Source organism: Pinus tabuliformis, chromosome 7, assembly GCF_031772625.1.
Source record: "Pinus tabuliformis cultivar Carrire ecotype Pingquan chromosome 7, CPIR1, whole genome shotgun sequence".
Taxonomy (NCBI): domain Eukaryota; kingdom Viridiplantae; phylum Streptophyta; class Pinopsida; order Pinales; family Pinaceae; genus Pinus; species Pinus tabuliformis.
In genome coordinates, this window is record NC_142293.1 from 1,932,932,342 (window position 1) to 1,932,957,961 (window position 25,620).

Genomic DNA, 25,620 nt, shown 5'->3' on the forward strand with positions numbered 1-25,620 from the left:
ATATTTACCTCTGATTGTTTTGGAGCTTGACTAGAATTAAATCAAGGGTTTTGAGACTTCATTAGGGGCAAATTTCTTGCAATCATCTCTAGCAGTCTAGGTAGAACCATGAGACAGACCGTCCTGTAGCAAAGGCACAAATTTGAAGACATCTGCTGATCATTTCATTGGCTTATCATTTGGGAAGCCATGATTGGTTGCAGAGAACTGGTATTATTGTTGTTGTAGTCTAGTGATTGTCCTTGGGCTGAGGCATAAAAGAATCCTGGCATTGGTGGCTAAGTATGAACTTTGCATTGGATAGTGCACTAGGTGCCATTTTGATATAATGGATATATTCATGAGCCTACTTTGATCATATGTTGTCTTTTGTCTATATTCTAAAGCTTTGTGTTTGCAAACATGAATGAAAAACTTTAAAATTATGTTTTTTATTAAAAAAGAAGTATTCAATGTATTTTTTAAAATGACCGAGTCATTGAAATCAAACCGGCCGAGTTGATACCGATTCGGAGTCGGTGCTGGAGCCGACCCTTGGCCGTTCCCGAATCGGAGTCGGAGTTTTAAAACATTGGCTTATATGCCCTAGGCAGGTACCTCTTCATGGAAGGTCATGTCCCATTTAGACATTCCTCTTTAGTACTAATTACTAATAAACTAATCATTATTGCAATTATCATCATTATTTATATATATATTTTATTCATAACAGGATCCTATTTTGATTTATGAATTTGTTCATAGTGGCACCTTGGTTGAACACTTGTAGAAAGAGGGGGGAGAGAGGGAGGCTTGAGTTGATTATCTACTAGGTTGCACGAAACGGGGAAACGGGTACGAGTTTCCGAAACGGGAACCGATATGAAACGCGACCTCCCCAAATTTTGGAAACAAGGAAACGCGAATATATATATTAGGACATTTAAGAAATATGTGCAATCATAAAGCATATATGATACATTCTAATTTATTACATTATGATAAAATTGTCAATTGTCGATGCATAAACTATAAGTCTCTAAATTTACATCACATTTACTCATGAATGATCACATAATGAAAATAGAAATATCCAAAATCAGCCACGAGAAATTTCTAATTTCTTGTCTCGTGCTTGATTGGGAGTCTCCTCCTACGTAGTCAAACGACCTTAGTGCTCTTGATTAAATACAAGTTTCATACCCTAGTACCCTACATACTCTTCATTATTGGGAGTCTCCCCTGCATAGAGGGCTTGGTTCTCTTGATTAAATACAAGTTCCATACTCTAGTACATGATAAAATCCAATGGAAACATTGCAATCCCCCCAATCCTGAAAAACAGATAAGTCTGCTGGATTTTGAGTGAGATCTAAAATTATACTTTCTCCATATGAAATCCAATGAGGGCGAAACCACTCTCAAACATCCTGAGTCATTTCATGGTAATGTTAAAAATTTAAGTAAAATGATTTTAATTTTACTTTAAGAATTTAACATTACCATGAACTGCATATCGCCACTAGGGCAAAAGTTCACTTTTATGACAGGCATCTAGAAGCAACTAGAAGTCACTAGGATAACCTAAAAATAAATTAGAAAACAAATTAAAAAAAACAAAAGTAGAAAGCTGAAACGTGAGTCGTACGGCCCTGAAACGCGTTTCAGGCCGTACTGGCCACGTTTCAGTTTCGTGAAACGTGTCAGTACGGCTTGAAACGCGTTTCAGGGCCGTACCATACGCGTTTCGACGTTTCGTACCTGTTTCCATACGGAAACGCCCCCTTGCCCTACGTTTCCGCCAACATAGATTATCTAGTATTACCATACTTACAGATTGCATCTAAAGCTCTGTCCTACTAGCACTCAACTCTCAATCCACCAATATATCACTTCATGTAAAGTCCTACAATATTCTTCTAGACATGGACATTAATTGTAAGATTGCTTACTTTGGATATTTGAGATTGGTACTTTTAGATGGATCTCGCATATCTACAATTCCTAGGGCACTCATGGCTATCTTGATCTAGAATATCATCAAAATTCCATCTTACAGGTAAAAATGATGTTTACAGTTTTGGTGTAGTATTGATTGAAATAATTACAGCTATGAAACCTGTGGATTTTTCATTGTATAAAATGGAAGTGAATCTTATTTTTCTTGCACTCAAAAAGTTATAGGTGGATGCCTCCATGACATCGTAGACCCATTTCTACAAGTTGATCAATAGCGTTCTGTTTGAGCATTACTGCAGAGAGTTGCAGAGCTTGCATTGAGATGTTTATAATGCGAAAAAGGTGCAAGGCCAACAATGATATAAGTTGCACATGTAGTTTCATTAATCAAGACAAGCGGCAATGTCTACAGGACTGGATATGCAACAATATCTAGACTAGGATGGTATAATGTACCCATCAAACTACCACAGAAAGACATTTCCTCTAGCAGACTCAATAAGGAAAGGGAAGTATGAGGAGAAAGGGATAATAAAGGGACTTTGTCAAGAGATAACCTTGCCAAATTTGGGAGAGAGTAAAACACTGATATTGTGCTTTGTGGAAATAACAGTAAAAGCCATTTTTTGGAAGAAAAGGACATAAAGCAACAGTTCTATTTCTTATCCAAAGCTTAAGATCCAGTGAATTAGGCAGGGTAAAAGCCAACAATAGAATGAGTTATATGCTACAGTTTTTGTGAGAGTCCAGCCTTGATTAAACCAACTACTTGGTTGAGGTGGCAGCCATGTAGACCTGTATTAGTTTTTGTCTGACCTTTGGTGAGTTTCATGAAGAGGCTTTTGAACTTTATATATTCTATTTTCCCTCCATGAACCAAGTTGACTAGGTTTTGAGAGGAGGACGATTATATAAATAACTTGGAGAGAGTGTGGGGGATAAATAGTTATTATTGATACTGGCAATGGAAAACCTTTTGCTCTTTCATCCACAGAACTTTGACCACCACCTCCACTGCAAGGAAGGAGTTCAATGGTACCTTCTCACATATTTCCCATCATGATGTAGACAATCTTTTGGGTAATTATTAATATGCGATTTGATATAGCTATGCTTCATTCCAGCTCTTGAAATCTCATGGTTGTATCAAATTAATTGCTTTACTGGTACTATGGTTATATGCATTTACTTTGAAATTATTTCACTTAAAGTGCATTTCTTTCATATACTTGCAATTTGCTTTCGTAGTTATAGATGTCTTTGTAATATAATCTCAACCTTTGAAATTTGTCTATTGAGTTTACCCTCTTAATTGTTTTTGGACAGCCCAAGAGTGGGTTTTAGTCTGCTGATTGTTATTGAAATATGTAAAAATCTTATTTTAGACAACAATATACACCTATGAGGGACACCCCTCCTGACATTGCGATATTACTAGTCTAAACGGAGAGGCTTCCAACTATAGACAGGGTTGTCTGTCTAGAATTATCAAGTAGATTTATATGTGTTGGCAAGTAGATTTGCCAACACATTTCCAGCATGTATACACCTCAATCGCCAATTTATTAGTTGAAACTTTTTAGAAAGATGCCTAGTTATCAATTACAAAAATGGCAGTCTGTAGGGTTGGCCAAAATCCAAATTTGGTGAATGCTTGGACACATAATAAATGAAAGCATGCATGGATAGAGTATTGGTGGAGATAAGGCAAGTTTCAATGAATCCTTTTTAGACTAGGAATTTTGGCAAGTCTAATTTCTAGCATTCACAAAAATCAATAGCGTTTTATTTTTCTGTTCTCATGCTTTTGCAGTTGGTATCACTATGTTCCATGTTTTCTGGTTTTAAGCCGTGTCTTAGTTTTTTTGTCAACCTTTTGAGCCAAGTCAAACTGGTTCATATTCCAGATTGTCTAGGTTTGAAACAGTTGTTGAAGGAACTTGGACCCGGTAATAGCTTTTTATGTTCTGTTTATTTGCTTTCTTTTTGTTATCTTAGCTAACTCATGTCTTCTTTCTGCATTTATTGTCTTAGTTTCCTGATTATGTTGATGGGTACCTACGACTGGCAGCCATGGCTTGGGCTCGAAATAATGTTCAACTAAGTTTAGAACTGGTATATTTCCTTAATTAATTTTCTTTGCTGTTAGTTGCTAGCACATTGAGCAGGCTACTAAACAATTTAGTTACATATACATGGCACTTTTCTCTTAACAATTGAATGGTGTGTTTGCATCAGATTGGGGATGCGCTCAAGGTGGATGAAAAATCATCCAATGCTTTATCTATGCTTGGCAACATGGAGCTAAAAGCAGATGCTTGGCTTAAAGCAAAGGAAACATTTAGAATTGCGCAGGATGTGACAGGGGGCAAAGATTCTTATGCCAATCTTTCACTTGTTAGTAACTTCTCCTTTGCCATGAAACTTTGAGGAGTTGGTATTTTGTTTGTCAATGTTTTGGAAATAGTTTATTGCCAATTTTGACTGGAAAGTTATGTGGTATCTATGGATTTATTCTAAATCATATGGAATATGTTCATTTTGTTGCTTTCCATGTGTTGGAATTTTTATCCCATTGATGTATTTCCATATTCTATTTTCTATGTCTTTCTGCACTTGACAAGTGCTACATTATGGTTCATTATATTTTATATATCAGTGCAGTTGTAGAACATTGCATATTAAAGGTCTATATTGTTTTGGAACAGGGGAATTGGAATTATTTTGCAGCAGTTCGTAATGAGAAGAAGGATTCAAAGCTGGAGGCCACACATCTTGAAAAAGCTAGAGAACTTTATTGTAAAGTATGTTGCATATCTCTTTTTCCAAGGAAAAATCACTATTATTTGATATTTCCTAGTTTGAAATCAGAGTATACATATAACTGACTGTAAAGGCACTTTAATCATAGAAACTGTACTGTCAATGGAAAAAAAAACAACCCGTCGTAGAAATATATAGTTGCAGTCATCCTAGGATCCAATAGGAAGATTTAACAAAAAAAATAACTCAAGAAACATAAAGGAATTTAAATAACTATGTGTTTAGTTTATAACAAAACCCAAAACCACGGCAAAGGTAGTTTTGGAGGTATTTTCATTTACAAGAAAATGTGGTTAATAGCTATGATCTCAAATTTTAATCAACAATGCTCCTTTAGGCATATGCAAATATGATGTGGAAAACTAAATGTCTAATAGATAGTTTTTGATGGATATGGTAGCATAGGACAGGTGTTCTTGTCTCTAAGGTGTTAGAGTTGTTAAGGAACACAAGGACCCCAAAACCCAGAAAAGATTTCTAGAGAAAACACTTAGAAACCCCTCAATTAAATTAATTGATCTATAATTAAATATGCCATAGCTTAATAAAATTAATTAATTAATGGGTATTAATTGAGGAAATCAATTCTGCTCTAAAGACTTCTAGAAAAAGTGATTTGATGGAGTCTAAGATGATTTGAGCCATCTATCATATGATTAGATCTTGGCCGTTGATGCTCTAGCGAGAGATTATAAGAGCAAGTTGATGAGGTTGGAGATAGACATAGTTTATGGGTCGTGAGAAACGCAGATCGAGCTACCTAATTCATAGTTTTCAGTGAGGGTGCAGTTCGAGCTAGGGAAGTAGAGTAGCAGGGGTTTGTAGAAGGGAGAATTTCTTGAGAAATTCTCAGGAGGTTTTCCAATTTTCAGAGGGAGGACAAATTATCTAGTAGGGAGTCTGCATTTTGCAGTGCGAGTTGCCTAGTTTGCCAGTGCAATATGCCGGGAGAGGGATCAATTCTGTTGCTAGTGCCCGGATCTAGTCTCAGGAGGCCTAGTGAATTGTTTCAAGAGGCAAAGACAGAGAAGACAACTCATCTGGAAGATTTTGAGAGGCAGATCGAACTCATCTGAGCAGGGAATGCACATTTCTAGTTCAACAATGCGAATTCACTGTGAAGTGTAAGTTTTTTGGAGAGGGCCAAAAGAGTTGCTGTGGGGATTTTTTTTTTTCCTAGTACTTTCGAGTTCAGAAAAATTGTTGGAGTCGAGCCAAGAAGGCCAACATTTGTAATTCTCTATAATTGTTGCATAATAAAATAAGCCATTTGTTACACCGGTTTTCTCTTCGGGGTTTTTTTGGGGACATTTAATCCAAAATAACGACATCATTTTTATTATGTGTGTGTTTTCATCTCTTTCTCAGTTTCTATTTTATTTCCACAACGTATTTTATTTGATCAAGAATTGCAATGTGGTTTATTAGCTATTTTCCGTTAATAATTTAACATAAGACAAATAAACTGTTAAGTTAGGAGAATAATAATCAATTGCTGTAGTTCAAGGAATTTTCTCATGGTATCAAATCAAAGTTGAGCAGATCAGAGGCTCTAGGTAAAAGGAAGAGAGATTGTGCAGTTTCAGAGGGAGGTTTGAAGCATAAGTCTCCATATCTACGCAGGCCAGCCAGGCTGTGCGAGTAGCAGAAATCAATATCTGGTTCAGAGCAAAGGAAAAGCTCGATTTGCCTCAGATTTGTAGGAGTAGGTAGTGGATTGCCAGAGGGAGGGTTCCAGTGAGAAAGTGAGTGAATTTGCAGAGTAGATTTGGAAGCAAAGATTTGCATCAAGGGCTTGCAACTGCAGATCTGTTTAAGGCAAGAAGAGAAAAGCACATTAGCAAAATTTCTAGCTTATTTCTCAAAGGATTTCCAGTTTTCCAGTTGCAGGAAAGGAACCGTTATTTTTTAGCAACAAAAGGCCGTCACAGACTTGCCACTCTAGTTAGTATGAGTTTTAGGGTTAACAGTACGTGTGCTAGATTTCAGAGAATGACTTTTGGTGGTATAGTGAGTTACCCAGTAGAAGTAGCAGGCAGTGTGAATTCTGGGAAGGACACTGGAAGGCAAGTGCAGAAGCAGATCTGCGCATTCCAGGGGGAGTGCGTGTAGTAGAGAGAATGCTGAGTTGCCGGAAGGAGAAGGAGATTTCCAGTGTATAATTCTCTAGTTATTTGAGTTTCGCAAAGATGGCCACAACAAGACTCAAAGATCAGGACAAACTTGACAAAGCCTCAAACTTTGGCGTCTGGAAGGCCAGGATGCAGTTCCTTTTGGATGACCATGGCTTGAAGGAGTTTGTCACAGTATTAGCTGAATCGACAGACCCTATCCAATATCTTCATTTCAAGGATATGGCCAAAAGCCAAGAGGATGGTTCTTGACAGAGTTCGGGATCATATTGTCCTGCATATTGCAGAGAAGAATACAACAAAGGACATGTGGGATGTCGTTGTGAAGCTGTACCAGGATCCATCTGAGAATCGAAAAATGGTTCTCAAGGAGAAGATAAGGACAACAAAGATGCATTAGGGCAAGAGTGTTGATCCTACCTCACCAGAATTTAGGGAGTCTGAGATGAACTTGCAGCTTTAGGAGAGAAATCGACAGATAGTGAACTGGTGCGGATAACTCTAAACGGGTTTACCAAGGAATGGAGAACCTTCGTTTAGGGAATCACTTGATGAGATAAGCTACTAGATTGGGAACATCTGTGGAGTGATTTCACTCAGGAGGAGCTATTCGCAGATGGTGCTACCAACAACAGTAGCAAGCGATCGAAGGTGGAAAAGGAAGAGAACTAGCCCTTGCAGGAAGGGTAAAGGCGAAGATGGGTCCCCGCCAAGGACAAGACTAAGGGAGAGAAGAAGAAGGACTTGTCAAATGTCAAGTGCTTCGGATGTGGTGAGTTTGTTCACTACGTCACCCAGTGTCCAAAGAGGAAGAAGGACAAGAAGGGGCAGTAGACAGTAGCTTCAACAGAGATCGATGAGTTGACCTCTAGATTGGAGGAATTTGCATTGATGGAAACAATACCTCCAGATGGAGGGGGAGCATGATGCTTTAGATAATTAGCTTGAGCATGGTCCATAGGTGAGTACTAGGAAAGATCTAGTTGTTGTTCACATGGATCAATACCTTTGCTACATGAGCCCACAGTTAAAGTAGCAAGAGGATTGAAGTGTCAACAAGACGTAATTAGATCTTGAGTGACAATGCAGAGCTAGTTGCAGTTAGATTTGTTGGAGGCAGTTCTAGAGCCAGTTAGGCGTAGTTAGATGCTCTGTAGATAGTGGAGAGCTAGTTATAGCCAGAGACTCAAGGGACAATTGCAAAGCCAGTTGCAGTGACACTGCAGATCAAAGATTGATTCAACTACAGTTAGTGGCAGGTGAATTAGAGTATGCACAATGTAGTTGATGGACAGTGTTTGCCCAATTGACTTCTTCATAGTGATTTTTGGTGATAGGGAGCCAGATCAATTGAGATGTGAAGAAAGGAGGTATAACAAACATCAGACATTAGTATCATGTGACTGTCCAACTACATGTTGTTCATCAGGAGAGTATAATGAACACCTTCTTCGCTAAAAGGGATTGTTAGTTTTTCATGGATATGGTAGCATCAAACATGTGTGTTCTAGTCTCTAAGGTGTCAGAGAGGTTAAGGAACACAAGGACTCCAAAAGCCATAAAAGGTTTCGGGAGAAAACACTTAGAAACCCCCCCTCAATTAAGTTAATTGACTAATAATTAAAATGCCTCAGTCTAACTTAGGAAAATTGATTAATTAATAGGTATTAATTGAGGAAATCGATTTTTCCCTAGAGAATTCCAAAAAAAAGTGTTTTGATGGAGTCTAAGATGATTTGAGTCATCAATCATTATTTGATCATGGCCATTAATGTTCATTTCTAGCTGATACGTGACCTTTAATGGCATAACATTTTCTTAGGCACCCGATTCAAGCATACATTTGTTATGTATGAGGTTATTAATCACTAAAGATAAGTATGGCTCATGACCCCCATTTTTCCTATCAAAGTATAGGGTCATCAGGTTCATCTTCAAATTTAGGATCAAGCCTTGGCATCAAGGCATGGTGTGGTAGCTCCCAAACCATCTGAGTGGTCTCCACCATCATCGGGGATTTGGAATAGGGAAACTTTCATCAAACAGGGTCAAGGCTAACTTGGGGTGTCTTGGGTCCATCTAGGCACATCATGTTGAAGAATATAAGGAAAGATGACATTAATGATTCTTCTAACTATGATAACTGCTTGTGATGTCCTTTTACTTATTACGATTATCTTCTTCTTCTTATTATTATAGTGTGTTCTTCAATCATCAAACAACTACCAAAACAAGAAGGTCAACGAGACACAAGTACACAAGATGTAGGCTCCAAGCCAGGGCAAGACCTCTCCTCTTGAGAGGAAAACCCTTCAATCTCTTCTTATAGATTCTTTATTGATGAATACCAAGAACCTTGACCAACACTGAAGCCCTTCCAAGACCAAGATCAACTTCTCAAGAATGTGCTTGCTTCATTGTTTTCCAAACCCAGTAGAATCTCTTCCGGCAACACTACTTCAACCTCCAACCACAAATTTTCGGCCCTAACTGTAGATCTGTAACTTTGGCCCCCTGGCAGTAGCTTTTACTTTGCACGTGTGGACTAGAACTGTTTCTTCTTTGCCTCCAGCTGCCTCGCTTGACCTTATTTGTCTTCTGGATCTACAAAGGGACTTTGTTGGCCCTTCCTTCAGCTCTTTTCCACTAGATCGAACCTCCACAACAAAACCCTAGCCCGATAGCAGAAACCCTAGCTAAAAATTGTAGAATTTCAGCCTTCTTCGCATGTGTGGAGAGAGAGAGAGAAAGAGAAACCCAAAACACTTCTTCTCCTTCTTCTGCCTTCTTCGCTTTCCCTTTTTTGCTTCTTCCTTTGCATGAGAGAGAGAGGAATGAATGTATGCAAATGAGGTCGAACAATATTCTATATATAGGTCTTCCAGGGGTATGAATTCCAGCTTCTAGGCCGAATTGGTCTTGGAAGGCTCAGTAAAATACAAAAATAAATCTTTTTACAATTTACAAGATGCCCAATGGGGTCTTCATATTATGACAATTTCCCTAATTGACTTCTTGACCTCGGAAAATCCTAGAAGAACTTTCAATTAGTGCTTGACCTATAAAACAAATTTCTTGGGCAAGAAACCCAAGCTCAATAATAATAATATTCATTTTTCTTTCTTTTACAAAATACAAGAATCAAAAGTACATTTCATATTTATGAAGACCAAACCTAGTTACACTTTCTTCAACACATCATGAATCAAGCTAACACCTTGGCTTCTTGGCTCAATGTTGAGCATCTTAAGGTGCCATCGCTGCTTGGGAGCGGGAAGTGGGAACAGAGGCAAGAGCAGGGAGCGACATTGTCAAAAGCTCCCGACTTGGGAGTGATTTTGGGAGCGAATTTTATATATTATATATTTTTATATATTTTGATGCATATATGTCAACAAAAACATGTAGAATGATGAATTAGTGATAAAAAAACATAAGAACATGGATTAAACCATATAACATCATTCATCTAGTAGTTATAATCTTCATCAACCACAGGTCCACAAATTACAAGTTTTCATTTATATAGCATGTAAGGGTGCACATAACTAAAATAGCATTGAATGCAATCCATCTCTGAACTGAAAGAACATCAACAAATAGGCTCTAAATGGCCTCTATCATCCAAAAAAATCATGCTACAACAAATACCTACATATCACCAAAATCATTGCCTATCTTGGGATCTTTGTCATTAATATCACCCTCTAAGCATTAGCATAAGATAGAAAATATGTAACATGTGAAGTCAAGATTTTGTTTGAGTGTTAGGTACATTTTTAGTAGAGTCATGATAGAGGAGTTTGACAACCAATGTCACTAACATCAAGGTACATAAAGGGCTCGGTGCTCTTGATTAAATACGAGTTCCTTATCTTAGTAAATGACAAAATCCAATGGAAACATTGCAATCCCCCCAATTCTGAAATCTTGCAAAACTGATAAGTTTGCTGGATTTTGAGTGAGATCTAAAATTCTACTTTGACCATATTAAATCCAATGAGGTCAGAACCACTTTCAAACACCTTGGGTGATATCATGGTATCATGGTAATGCTAAAAATTTAAGTAAAAGATGAAAATGAAAGATAAAGGAGAATCTCACTTTTACTTTAAGAATTTAACATTGCCATGAATTGCATACCAATACTAGGGCCATAGGCTTGAATACTAGGTTGCCCCACTAAAAAAACTCTTGCTTTTGGGAAAATTTGGGTTTGGAATAGGGAGCACGCTGTTGGGTCACTCTCATTGCGCTCATGCTTAGAGCACGCTTCGGAAGCAGATTCGAGGGGGTAGGGGAAGCTCTCCCCTATAGCCTTGGGTGTAGCAAGGGGCATACAACCATTTGGAGTCTCCTCAAACCCAATGCTCATCTCAGGAGGGCAACATTGGGACTACAAAGTAATATGTTCTTTCAGAACTAAGCTAGACTTCCTCTAGGTGGTGTTGGAGAGGTGTCAAGCCATCCCTTAAGGGATCTTTCTTGCATGTGGGATGAAACACCTGAAACATGTTGGAAATATGGTAGCCATGGTCGGTATTTTCATCATTAAGAAATTGGAAAATTTGAATTTTTATTTTTCCTCCTAAAATTGATCAAATTAGCCTTATATTATTAAAATCGGCTAGGCCCCTTCGAGATACCCATTCGCCCCCCCATGAAAGGCTATAAATAGGAGATCACTTCTCATTTGGACATTGTTTGTGTCTTGGTTATCTCTGATCTAGTGAAGGTAGAAGGAGAAAAGGACGACTGCATTTCAGAAAGAGGGCTTGGTACTATTAGAAAATCAGAAAATCAGAAATGCAGAAATATTTTCTTTCGTTGATAATTACTTATGATATCTCTATGTTCTTATTAAATTTCTTATGTTCTTATTTTATCTTTGATTCATTAAGCAATTACCAAAAGCAAAAACACGAGGATCAAAGGCAACAGATGTAGGCACTTAGCTAGGGCTAAAACCCCTACAATGCTTCCTTTGATTTGATACTGCTGCTCTTGAATTCTTGCTTGAAGTTGTACTTGAATCTTCTTCTACTTGCATGCAAAATTTGCTTGGCGAAACCAATTCCAAAACAAAACAAAATACCCTTCAACTTACCTCTGCTTGCAAAACACATGTAAGTGCATAATAATGAATAAATACAAAGTAAAATTACAATGCGTACCTAAGTGTGCTTGTCACTTTTGTTGTTGACTTGCTGCAACAGTAGACAAAGACTCCCACTCTTGATATAGGCCTGGACTCTATGCAAGACTATATCCAAAATTGACCTAAAGATATATACAATAAAAATTGATGACAGACCCTAGACTTGTGATGGACTAAGTTCTAAGTACAACAACAGAGACCATTCTATCAACTATGACAAGACAAGTAACATGAACTTACAATATCATATACATCTAGCAGACTTAGTGTAGCATCAAGAATATGTAGCATCAAATGTGTAGTATCAAGAATAGGACATCCGAAAAACTAACTGTGACATATAGAGACATAGAGATATAACCGAGACCCTGTATATACTTACGTTGTCCTACAAAAACATATGTCAGAGATGATACTCAAAATTCAAATGTAAACACTAATCATACATACCTTGCTGTAGGAGACTTACCCTTGACTGTTGATGTGTGGTCCTTACTGCAGTGATCCTTGAATGCATGCTTTTTCTTGCCTTCTAGGAGCTCGATATTGAATTTGTTGTATCTATGTAATTTCGGATCTCTAAGGTCTGAAATTTCTTCTTGTGGTAGCCCTCTGAGTCCTCTTTCCAACCCCATAGGTTTGATCAAGATTGGATTCTTCAAGAAAGAGTTATGCCCAATCTCCCACGATGACCTGATTATAGACTAGTTCAGTAGAGAAAACTTGTACGAAGTGCCACGTGTCACTGTTGCAATTGTCGGCCCTAAAAACGCTACTCAACAAACTACAGCCCGTCCTCTTTCTGTGACTATTTACGAAATTTGAATCCAATGCTCAGAGAGAAAGTTATGACGATTTCCCAATGTCACCTGTTTGACATGGAATTCGGGAGCTTGCAAAAACCCTAACTTCCTCAAATCATATCTCTGAAAATAGAGCGAAGGAAGATCTGAAATTCTGTCACAAGGTTCATTAGGATTTCGTCTCAAATGGGTTTTAATTTTGGCTTCTGAAGCTTCGCAAAAAAAAGAAGTTATAGTGAAAATGCCACGATGACTTGTTTGAAGCCACAAAATCCCTACTAGAGGAGGATATGAGGGTCATTATTTATATGAATGTCTTGAGTGGAGAGGGTCCTCAACAAGTGAACATTGGAGAGATTTTAGGGGCAAAAAAGATTTATTAATTACTGACTATTCAATGACCACAACCAATTATGAGAGCCATGCAACAACTCCATAGGGTTTTAGCCCACTAACTGGGGTTACTAACTTCAAACATGAATATCTCTCAAACCGTGAAGAATTACTTGGTGTGCCATATATCAACAGAAACATCTCGATGAGTAGAATCCATCTAGAATATCCTTGACTCAAAATAAAGTAAGTTGTCGAGTCAAAATGCCCTTGCAAGATCGGGGTAGCCCTTGGTGCAGCTTGGGTTGACATCAATGACAACCACTGATCGACAAAAATCCAGTCAAAACTCTTCCTTTAGTAGATTCAAAATGTGAAAGAGTAAGACCTTAAACCAAAGACCTTCCTCCTCCACCAAGTTAGCCTTTCAGCAACCTTCAATAGTCTCTTCTTGTCAGACAACTACAGTCTAGTATCAATCCAGGAATTTCGGTCCTAGCTTCACTATAATTTTGGCCTAGTTTCAGATTTTTAGCTTCCCAGCTACTGTAGAATTCGGCCTCCCTGCAACACTCCAAAACGTCGCACGTGTGGGATCAGAGAGAGAAATTTTGGTTTCTTTTGCTAGATAATGGCCTCCTTCGCTTGATTTTTCCTTCTTGTCCCTTGAATTTTGCACTTTTTTCTTGCCCAGAAATTGCAGATTGAACTTGATTGGTTGATGCTCCAAATGAGGTCGAGTTGTTTCCTTTATATAGTAGTTTCCGCTCTTCACTTGGGCCGACTTGGTGGAGGAGGCCTAGAAGACCTATTTTACAATAAAATAATTTTCTTTCTTGATAAGTAAATCCCAAGAAGGGTTCTTTACGAAGTGCCACGTGTCACTGTTGCAACCTTCGGCCTTGAAAACGCTACTCAACAAACTACAGTCTGTCCTCTTTTTGTGACTATTTACGAAATTTGAATCCAATGCTCTGAGAGAGTTATGACGATTTTCCCAATGTCACCTGTTTGACATGGAATTCGGGAGCCTGCAAAAACCCTAACTTCCTCATATCATATTTCCGAAATATAGCGAAGAGATATCTGAAATTTGGTCACGAGGTTCATCAGGGTTTTGGCTCAAATGGGTTTTAATTTAAGCTTCTGAAGCTTCGCAGAAAAAAAAGTTATAGTGAAAATGCCACGATGACCTATTTGAAGCTACGAAATCCCTACTAGAGGAGGATATGAGGGTCATTATTTATATGAATGTCTTGAGTTGAGAGGGTCCTCAACAAGTGAACGTTGGAGGAATGTTAGGGGCAAAGGAGATTTATTAATTATTGATTATTGAATGACCACAACCAATTATGAGGGCCATGCCACAACCCCATAAGGTTTTAGCCCACTAATTGCGGTTACTAACTTCAAACATGAATATCTCTCAAACTGTGAAGAATTACTTGGCGTGCCATATATCAACGGAAACATCTTGACGAGTAGAATCCATCTAGAATATCCTTGACTCAAAATAGTGTAAGTTGTCAAGTCGAAATGCCCTTGCAAGATCGGGGTAGCCCTTGGTGCTGCTTTGGTTGACATCAATGACAACCACTAATTAACAATCTCCCCCTTTGGGATTGATGGCAACACAAGTACTCCCCCTGCGGTCATGACACCTCTTCCTACTGCCTTCTATCCCCATTTGTCATCAATGGCAAAGGGTAACTCGCCCTGACAAACAACCATCTTGCGGACCTGTGTACACCTCCACTCCCCCTTTCTACTCGAGTAGATAAGAGAAAGAGTCTAATGAAAACGTGGGAGAATCCCAAGCTTTTGGCGAAGATACTCGAATGCTCCACGAGGTAATGGTTTGGTAAAGATGTCAACAATTTGTTCCTTTGTGCGAACATATTCAAGCTTGATATTCTTTTCGGCGACCTGCTCTCTAACGAAATGATATTTAATTAGAATGTGCTTCATTTTGGAATGCATCACAATTTTCTTGGAGATACTGATGGCTTTGGTGTTATCGCAAAAGATGAGAATACGTTGATCAAACTTGAGTTGAAGATCTTGCAAAGTTTGCTTCTTGCAGAGAACTTGTGTACAACAAGCTACTGCCGTGATATATTCTGCTTCTGCTGCGGATAACGAGATTGAAGACTGCTTTTTACTTAACCATGAAACAAGACAACCACCTAGATTGAATGCTGCTCCATTGGTACCCTTACGATCATCAACACTTCCTGCCCAATCTGCATCTGTATAAGCTTGGATGACCAGATCATTTCCTTTGAGATACCATAGACCATGTTCCATTGTGCCCTTAAGATATCGAAGAATTCTTTTGATGACTATAATATGAGATTCTTTTGGTGCTACTTGGAATCTTGCTACTTGCCCAACTGCCTGCATCACATCAAGCCGGGAGGTTGTCACATATAGGAGACTACCAATCATGGATATATACAACCTTTGGTCCACATCCTTTGATGAATCTTCTAAGCTTAACTTGCAACCTGTTATCATGAGGGTAAGGACTGACTTGCAATCTTCCATCTGGAATTTTTTGAGCATTTCCTTGATGCACTTGGTTGGATATATGAATATTCTTTTATCCTGCTGAGAAATCTGAAGCCCCAAAAAGTATGTCAGCTCGCCAGCGTAGACATTTCAAACTCACTTTTGCATTTTTGTGGCAAAGTATTTACTTAATCTGTCATCATTGCTTCCAAAGATTATATCATCTACATATACCTCGATAATCATTAGGTTATCTTGATCCACTTTCACATAGAAATTGTTGTCAGCGCTTCCTTCCTTGAATCCTTGTTGATGTAGATACCTATCAAGACGAGCATACCAAGCCCTATGAGCTTGCTTGAGACCATATAGTGCCTTTTTTAATTTGCAAACATAGTTTTCTTTGTCAATGAGTAGAAAATCTTCGACTTGTTCAATGTAAACTTCTTCTTCCAATTCACCATTTAGAATGGCTAACTTAAGATCCATTTGGTAGACCTTGATTTTTCTTGAGCATGCATATGTGAGAAACATCCGGATGGCTTCCATTCTGTCAACGAGAGCAAATGTTTTTTCAAAATCGATTCCTTCAACTTGTGCATATCCTTTGCAGACTAATCTTGCCTTGTTCCTGGTAACCTGTAATCCTTCAACCGTTTTGCTCCCCCTGAACCTATAATGAAATTGCCATCTTGTTCAAACTACCTTCCTATCAATCGTAGAATTGTGCCATATACTGCTACATAGACTCCTCTACAAACATTAAGGAGTCAGTAATCCAGATTGTTCAAAATAGTGAGTCACCTAATGGGCCATCTTGACATGAGTCATTATCTGAAGCAACTGCTAATTCCTCAGGACCTTTTGCTTTTACAAATTCTGAAAGCATAACTGCTGAAACCTTGTTATCTGCTTTGATTTCCTGTACCTGTTTCCTTTTCCAGACCTTCTTATTCCCGCAATCTCGAGCCATGTGCCCATAGTTATGACACTTGAAGCATTCAATGTTGTCCATAGGTGATTCCATCTGATTTTGGCAACCGCGAGCGCTATGGCCATAGTTATGGCATTTGAAACATTCAATGTTTGGCCCATCTAGCACGTATTCTTTTCTGACAAAATCATCGTGGAACCTGTCTCGTGATCCTACAAACTTGGTTCTAGGGTTTTGCAGATAATGATTGTCCCTGTCAAAAACTTCACAATCCCTAGCCATATGTCCATAGTTAGCACATAAAAAGCAATAAACATTAAATAAATGTGCGTACCTGAATGGTTCATTCGGATGCGATGGTCCTTGATAGTTGTACCTATCAATAACTTTACAATCCTTGGCCATATGTCCATAGTTAGCGCATGAAAAACAATAACCATTAAGGAAGATTTTTCATTCTTCTTTAGAGGCGGTGTTGTAGTTTGTTGTGGTCCTTTGCTCTTGATTGCTTTAGTCTTGTTCTTTGGAGTTGCAACATTCTTCTTTGGCTTTTCACTTTGATAAACTTCCTTAGAATCATCATGCGAAGATGTGGAGCTTGTACCTTCGTCAACAAGAGCTTTACCATCTTTAATTGCCTTCATTTTTGCTTCTTCATCTGTCTTATTTTGTAAGTGTTCCTTTTGCGATCCCTTGAGTTTGTTGATCTCATCACGAGTTACACCAAGTTCTTCTTGCTTGTGAGCAAGGTCTTCTTGAAACCGTATTTTCAAGATCTTCCTTCTTTTTTCTGCCTCCTCAACCTGTAGCTTGAGAAGAGTGGTCTTCTCTACTTCTCTGTTGAGAACCTGTATCTATTCCTTCTGCTTCTCATTTTCAATCCTGAGCTTGCTTATTTCTACTGAGGATGTTTCTAATTCTTTTTGCTTTTGGTCAACAACGGAAATGTACCTTGATCATATTCCTTCCTTTCAATTTCTGCTTCCTGCATCTGTTGTGTGATCCTGCTAATCTCTGCAAACGTTGTGTTGAGTTCTTGTTGCTTTTGTTGGACTTCTCTCTTGAGGTCTCGTGTCACTGTATTCTTGATTTCTTCCAATTGAGTTCTAAGACTACTAATCATCTTCTTAGACTCTTCATTTTTTTTGATGAGTTCTTTTGTTGTCTTCAATTTTGCTTCCAAAAGTCTTGTCTTTTCCTTTTGACTTTTGAGTTCCTTTATCACCTTGATCACTTGATTTTGAAACTCTGTTTTACTCATTTCTCCCATTTCTTCATCATAATCAGAAGGATCTGAATTTTCAATAACATCTTGACCTGATTACTTTGTTGAATAGAGATTATGAAGCTTTTCCCAAAGAGCTTTAGCTGTTGAATATTGACCAACTTTTGTTTTCACAGAATTTGGCAAAACATTCAAAATTACATTCATGGCCTTTGAATTGTACCTTTTAGCTTCATCGATAGATGTGTCTCCAGATACAATTGATTCCCATACTTCATGTGCCTACAAATGTACCTCCGTCCTGGATTCCCATATCCAGTGATTATCTGCATGAAAATCAGGGGTTGGTACACAATACTCACTTTCTTCAGATTTTGTTGTACCTGTACCTTCCTTTGAAATCCTTGTAACTTGCTTCTTTGACTTTCCCATCTCTATGCTATGAAAACTGACTTCCAGCAGTTAAGCTGTTATTGAAGGAACTTGGCTTTGATACCCATTGTTGGAAATACTGGGGGGTGAATCAGTATTCTTTAGCAATTAACACTTTTAAATCTTTTAAGAGCATTATTTAATATTCAATTATTACTAATGTTTATGCAGTAATAACAGTAAATAAAAGAACACAGTAAACACAAGAATTTTAGGTGGAAAATCCCCTCTGGGTCAAAAGCCACCGAACACTTTTCTAATAAATTCTTTAATCTTCAACCCCAACTGAAATGAAAGCAACAACTTCCTAGAATTCTAGAAAAACATTATTCTCTAGCTCCCGCTAGAAGGACGCCCCAACGCCCTGGTTTCTTCAGTAGTCAACTGAATGGATGCCCCATCATCCTAGACCAACCTACCACCCTGAAGTGTTCACAGGCTCCAACCTGTAGGCGACTTCATGCACCAGCCTAGCACCTCCCTGCCACCCTATAATGACTGAAATGAGACAAGAGTGTGGATTCCTGTACTAGGGACAATGTTTTACGATACAATATGATTTACAATGATTTTGACCGAACACCTAATCACACTCATAGTTTTTAAAACCGGAACCGGTGACCGGACCGGTCCACCTAATGAACCGGTTTACCGACCGGAACCGGTCTAACCGGCACTGGTTTGGTCTAAACGAACCGGTTTTAAAAAAATACATTAAATAATTAATTTTTAATGAAACAAAACTATTTTTAAGATGTAAAACCATGATTCCAAGCCAATAGAGACAAAATATGCAAAGTTTGCTCATTTATATACCATGTAAAGGTGAATACATCAAAATGGCACCGAGTGCAATACATATCATCAACAAAATAGCAAAATACATAACAAATGAGGCTCTAAATGGCCTATAAAGTCCAAAAACATTGCTGCAAGCTATGAGGTCATTTGCCTACTACAAGTCTACAGTATACACATGATCAATCATCAAGTTCATTACCACTACTAGTAGTAGACACAAGATCATCATCAGGAGCTACATAGACATCATCTGGTTCAGAGTCTGAGGATGCCTCAGCCTGATCTGCAACCTCAGTATCAATGCCACCAATGACAATAGAAGTGGACCTAATGGAAGCACGAGTTTGTTGACCTGCATGACTAGTGCCTTCCATTGGTTCCTTGCCTTTCCTTGATGTCGCTATTGATCCTGGTTCTGATGCCACCACATAATCTGCTTCATCCCCCGCCAAAGCCATGTCGATATCAAAATCAGCCTCAAACACAGGTTCTTCAGTCTCCTCCACCCATTCTGATGTTGGATCAATATCGTCCAACACAATGGGATCTAGATCAGAAGTTTTTCTTATCATTTGGAGCTCTAATTGCATTTATTGTTTACCCCCAAACCATGAAATCCTGAAAACCATTAAGTCTGCTGAATTTTGAGTGAAATCTAAAATTCTAGTTTCTCCATATGAAATCCAATGAGGTCGAAACCACTCTCAAACATCCTGAGTCATTTCATGGTAATGTTAAAAATTTAAGTAAAAGGATGAAAATGAAAATGAAAGGAAATGTCACTTTTACTTTAAGAATTTAACATTACCATTAATTGCCAACATTGTTAGGGTTGAAACACCCTTAGTGCCCCCCCAAAACCCCTCAAACACAGTCAAAAACATGTTTTTTTAACTTTATGGTGGTTGTGCCTAAAACCGGCCGGTTTAGGACAAAACCGACCGGTTTGTTACCCGGCCGGTTTTGTCCTAAACCGGCCGGTTTGTCCGGTTAGGGCCAAAAATCGGGCAAATGAAGGGTCTGACCGGGTTTTTAGGCCGGTTCGGACCGGCCAGCTAGCTAACCGGCCGGTTTGACCGGTTACCGGTTTTTCTGAGCGGTTTTTAAAACTATGATCACACTATGACCTGCAACCTAACCATGACATCATCCCAACAGTGACTCCTATACCTCCCAATAATGCCTTTTCAACTCTAGGCAGATTGACTCTTTTACAATAATGACTCTTCTAATGATGACACTTTTACAAATGACTCTTTTACAACTTTACAATGGTGACTCTTGGCCTTGACACTTCTTCACAATATACGAATGGCTGTCATGTCTTCAAAGGATTGTCCCGCTACAATGCTTCCTTTGATTTGATACTTCTGCTCTTGAATTCTTGCTTGAAGTTGTACTTAAATCTTCTTCTACCTGCATGCAAAATTAGCCTGGCGAAACCAATCCCAAAACAAAACAAAATACCCTTTAACTTACCTCTGCCTGCGAAACACATGTAATTGCATAATAATGAATAAATACAAATTAAAATTAAAATGCATACCTAAAGTGTGCTTGTCACTTTTGTTGTTGACTTGCTGCAATAATAGACAAAGACTCCCACTCTTGATATAACCCTTGACTCTATGAAGACTATATCCAAAATTGACCTAAAGATATATACAATAAAACTTGATGACAAACCCTAGACTTGTGATGGACCAAGTTCTAAGTACAACAACATAGACCATTCTATCAAATATGACAAGACAAGTAACATGAACTTACAACATCATATACATTTAGCAGACTTAGTGTAGCATCAAGAATATGTAGCATCAAATGTGTAGTATCAAGAATAGGACATTCGAAAAACTAACTGTGACATATAGAGACATAGAGATATAACCGAGACCCTGTATATACTTACGTTGTCCTGCAAAAACATATGTCAAAGATGATACTCAAAATTCAAATGTAAACACTAATCATACATACCTTGCTATAGGAGACTTACCCTTGACTGTTGATGTGTGGTCCTTACTGCAGTGATCCTTGAATGCATGATTTTTCTTGCCTTCTAGGAGCTCGATATTGAATCTGTTGTATTTATGTAATTTCGGATCTCCAAGGTCTGAAATTTCATCCTGTGGTAGCCCTCTGAGTCCTCTTTCCAACCCCATAGGTTTGATTAAGATTGGATTCTTCAAGAAAGAGTTATGCCCAATCTCCCATGATGACCTGATTATAGACTAGTTCAGTAGAGAAAACTTGTACGAAGTGCCACGTGTCACTGTTGCAATTGTTGGCTCTAAAAACGCTATTCAACAAACTACAGTGTGTCCTCTTTTTGTGACTATTTACGAAATTTGAATCCAATGCTTAGAGAGACAGTTATGACGATTTTCCCAACATTGCCTGTTTGACATGGAATTCGGGAGCCTGCAAAAACCCTAACTTCCTCGGATCATATCTCCGAAAATATAGCGAAGGAAGATTTGAAATTCTGTCACGAGGTTCGTCAGGATTTCTTCTCAAATGGGTTTTAATTTTGGCTTTTGAAGCTTCGCAAAAAAAAAAGTTATAGTGAAAATGCCACGATGACCTGTTTGAAGCCACGAAATCCCTACTAGAGGAGGATATGAGGGTCATTATTTATATGAGTGTCTTGAGTTGAGAGGGTCCTCAACAAGTGAACATTGGAGAGATTTTAGGGACAAAAAAGATTTATTAATTTTTGACTATTCAATGACCATAACCAATTATGAGGGCCATGCCACAACTCTATAGGGTTTTAGCCCACTAACTGGGGTTACTAACTTCAAACATGAATATCTCTCAAACCGTAAAGATTTACTTGGTGTGCCATATATCAACGGAAACATCTCGATGAGTAGAATCCATCTAGAATATCCTTGACTCAAAATAGAGTAAGTTGTCAAGTCAAAATGCCCTTGCAATATCGGGGTAGCCCCTGGTGCTGCTTGGGTTGACATCAATGACAACCACTGATAAAAAAAAATCCAGTCAGAACTCTTCTTTTAGTAGATTCAAAATGTGAAAGACCAAGACCTTAAACCAAAGACCTTCCTCCTCCACCAAGTCAGCCTTTCAGCAACATTCAATAGTCTCTTCTTGTCAGACAACTACAGTGCAGTGTCAATCCAGAAATTTCGGTCCTAGCTTCACTAGAATTTTGGCCTAGTTTCATATTTTTAGCTTCCCAGCTACTGTAGAATTCGGTCTCCCTGCAACACTCCAAAACGTTGCACGTGTGGAGTAGGAGAGAGAAATTTTGGTTTCTTTTGCTAGATAATGGCCTCCTTCGCTTGATTTTTCCTTCTTGTCCCTTGAATTTTGCACTTTTTTCTTGCCCAAAAATTGCAGATTGAACTTGATTGATTGATGCTCCAAATGAGGTCGAGTTGCTTCCTTTATATAGTAGTTTCTGCTCCTCACTTAGGTTGACTTGGTGGAGGAGGCCTAGAAGACCTAATTTACAATAAAATAATTTTCTTTCTTGACAAATAAATCCCAAGAAGGGTTCTTTACATTATGACATGAACAAGGACACTTGACATAAACCCTAGAAGCCTACAATGGAGGCTTTGACCTATAAACAATTGACCCAAGCATGAAACACATGCTTTAGTAAGTCAATTTCTTTAATAATACAAATTCTTTTTATCTCTTTTGACAAATACATGACTTAAATACAATTATGAAGACCGACACTAGTTACATTCTTCAACACTCCCTCTTAACTATGGAGGTATTCATAATTACATATATATAGAGGTACACGGAGATGTATGTGCAAGATCTCCAAAATGAACCATGAAGAGTTCTAGCACACTTAGTGTCATGTCTAAGTAATTAAGGATGATCTCGATATATGGAATCCACTTTATAATCAAATCAATCATGATTATACGAGTCAAGAATTAATATTTTTATCTTTACTATTATTATTATTATGATTCTATTATTTATAAAATAGTCTAAAGTCATTCACCTTTAACAGATTAATAAAAACGAATTCTCTCATGAAATAAGTAAATTGAATTGAGAATCTCTTACTTGGAAAATTGAATCTCTTTCTTGGAATAAAATAGTAACTCTAGACGTAAGAGAATGTAACTCACCCTCACTAATTCAATGTATGGCGAAAGTGTAACTCCTCATTAAATGCACTTGTAACTCCCTCATTCATTTCGATTTGTAATTCTCACCAAATATTCTCTTATGTTTAACTGTAACTCACTTTCTCCATAATTCGAATTGTAACTCCTCAAGACAGGTGTATCTCTCTCTCTATTCTTGGGATGAGTTACACTTCTCCTCAATTAATGCCTCCCTCATGGAATTCAATTCTCCTATTATTGGCTCAAGGCATGAATTCATTTTGTAACTCTTCCTTTGTCATCTATTTAAGCAAAAGCAAATGAGAGTTGAGAATAGCATGTTCATTATGAAGAAGAAGAGTAAGTGTTGAGTGTGCAAGAGAAGTGTGAGAGCTAGTGAAAAGCAAGAGAAAGAGAAGAGCCTGAGCAAGTCTCAAGGACATGACCTGATCAAGAGAAGGAGGAGATCTTCAAGCAAAGAGCAAGTGCATTTTAGCTGCAAGTTGATCAGACATTGGTGACTTTATTCATTCTCATTCTCCCTCTCTCTCTCTCTCTATACTTTGTTGAACAATTGAAGAAATCTAATAGAAGAAGAATCATTTGGGTTTTCCCCTTTGAGGGGTTTTTCCTTGGTCATTGGACCAAAGTCTCAGTGTCTCATATTTGTGCTTGGTTGTCTTCATATGATCCTTAAGTTTATGTTCTATCTACAATTGCTGATCTGAAAAGTTTTGAAGAAGAAATCTGCATTCTAAGTAATTGTAACAGCATAGAACATTCAATTTTCTGCAAAGTACATTCAACATTTTGCTTTGCTAAGTACATTCAGTTCCATTCAGTTTTCTGCAAAGTACATTTAGTTTCCTGAATAGAACTTACAAGTTTTTGCAAATAATTTTTTAATTTTTGCATAGAACTTTCAAATTTTACAATCTTATCGAAAATTTTCTTCACTTCTTCAGCGACACCAACACCAAATACAACCTCATTACTTCTCAAGTCTTTTGATTACAACTTTATTAATCATGAACATTCATCTATAGTACTTTCATTCATTCGGTTTTATTCTTTCTTCAAGGTATTCATTGTCATAATATGCCGTCCCTCTCAACTGGGGAGATATGCCCTTTGTTTTATTCAGGCTCCCTCTCAATTTAGGGAGATCAACCACTTCCTTCTTTTTACAACATTGGAGAACCTTTCATGGCTTCTATTCCTTCTTATGGTATCAAGGTTATCTTGATCATAATCATTCACATAACTTCCTTCATCATGCTTATCAATATTATCAAGTCTTCTTTCGAACATCTTCAACATCTTGAAAATTATGTACGTACAAAACTTTTAATAGCAAGTACAAACATACAGAAGCATGAAGTTAACTATAAAATCATATGGAAGCATTTTGACTTTAGACATTAAACACCTAAACCTAGTTAGGTTCATAATCAACAAAAGTTACATCTCTTTACATACTAGACTTCAACTTCTTGCTAGGGTTTTATCACAAATCCTAGACTTCATCTTCGAGACACAAAGCCTTAGATTTCAAACAAATAACAATCCAATCATAGTGCTTTACATCAACAATATGCTTTTACATGTCATACTTCTACTAGGGTTAGTTGCAAACCCTAGATTTTATCATCAAAACTAAACATCATCATCTCCTAGAATATCAATTTCTACTAGGGCTTTGCTACATACCCTAGAATTCATAAACTAAAACATGAGCATCAGTGCATATACATATCTAGGATCACATTATCATGTACTAGCATCTCATATCAATATCCATACCTACTAGGTAAACCCAAGATACAAACACCAATACTTCAAAGTCAGACAAACAATAATTTTTCTCCAGGCTAGGGTTTTTATTAGATGAATATACACATGGGGTTTCATTCTTAGGATCTTACTTACATAGTTTTTGTTCACAAACCCTAATTCACCAAACCCTAAATATCTAGGGTTTCAATACATAATTTAGACATTCACAGCAAACCCTAAAGGGTTAGGGTTTCTATAATATGAAAACACTAAACATAAAAAAATAAGAATTCTAGATTTCATCAACAACAACCCTACGTAGACTAGGGTTTCATAATCAATATTGACATACCCTTAGCAACAAGAGTCTAGGGTTTTGTACTGAACCCTAAAGGTTAGTATTATACAAGAATGATCAAATAATATCATGAGGGTAGATTCAATCTAATGATTAATCACCCTAACAAGAACATTTGTGATTCAAAACCCTAGACATAACGATGTTAGTAATGTAAAGCAAATTTAAAAGAGGAGTGATCATACCTTTTACTTGAAGAGAACTTTATAACAAAGCTTCTAGTCTAAAACATACCTTGAGTTGTTCTTTAACAAACCTTATGTGGCATCAATTCGTGATGGGCTTCAGCA

The 25,620-nt window shown here is 37.7% G+C and overlaps 1 protein-coding gene across 1 annotated transcript in view; it reads left to right on the forward strand.

Annotated features, from left to right (window-relative positions):
* LOC149256221 (protein CTR9 homolog) overlaps positions 1–25,620 on the forward strand; it is a 168,311-nt gene that overhangs the window by 125,012 nt on the left and 17,679 nt on the right. The window contains exons 15-17 of the mRNA XM_089460693.1: positions 3,973–4,053; positions 4,177–4,335; positions 4,647–4,742. Of these exons, the coding sequence (XP_089316819.1) occupies positions 3,973–4,053; positions 4,177–4,335; positions 4,647–4,742 (336 nt within the window). The remainder of the gene's footprint in view (positions 1–3,972; positions 4,054–4,176; positions 4,336–4,646; positions 4,743–25,620) is intronic.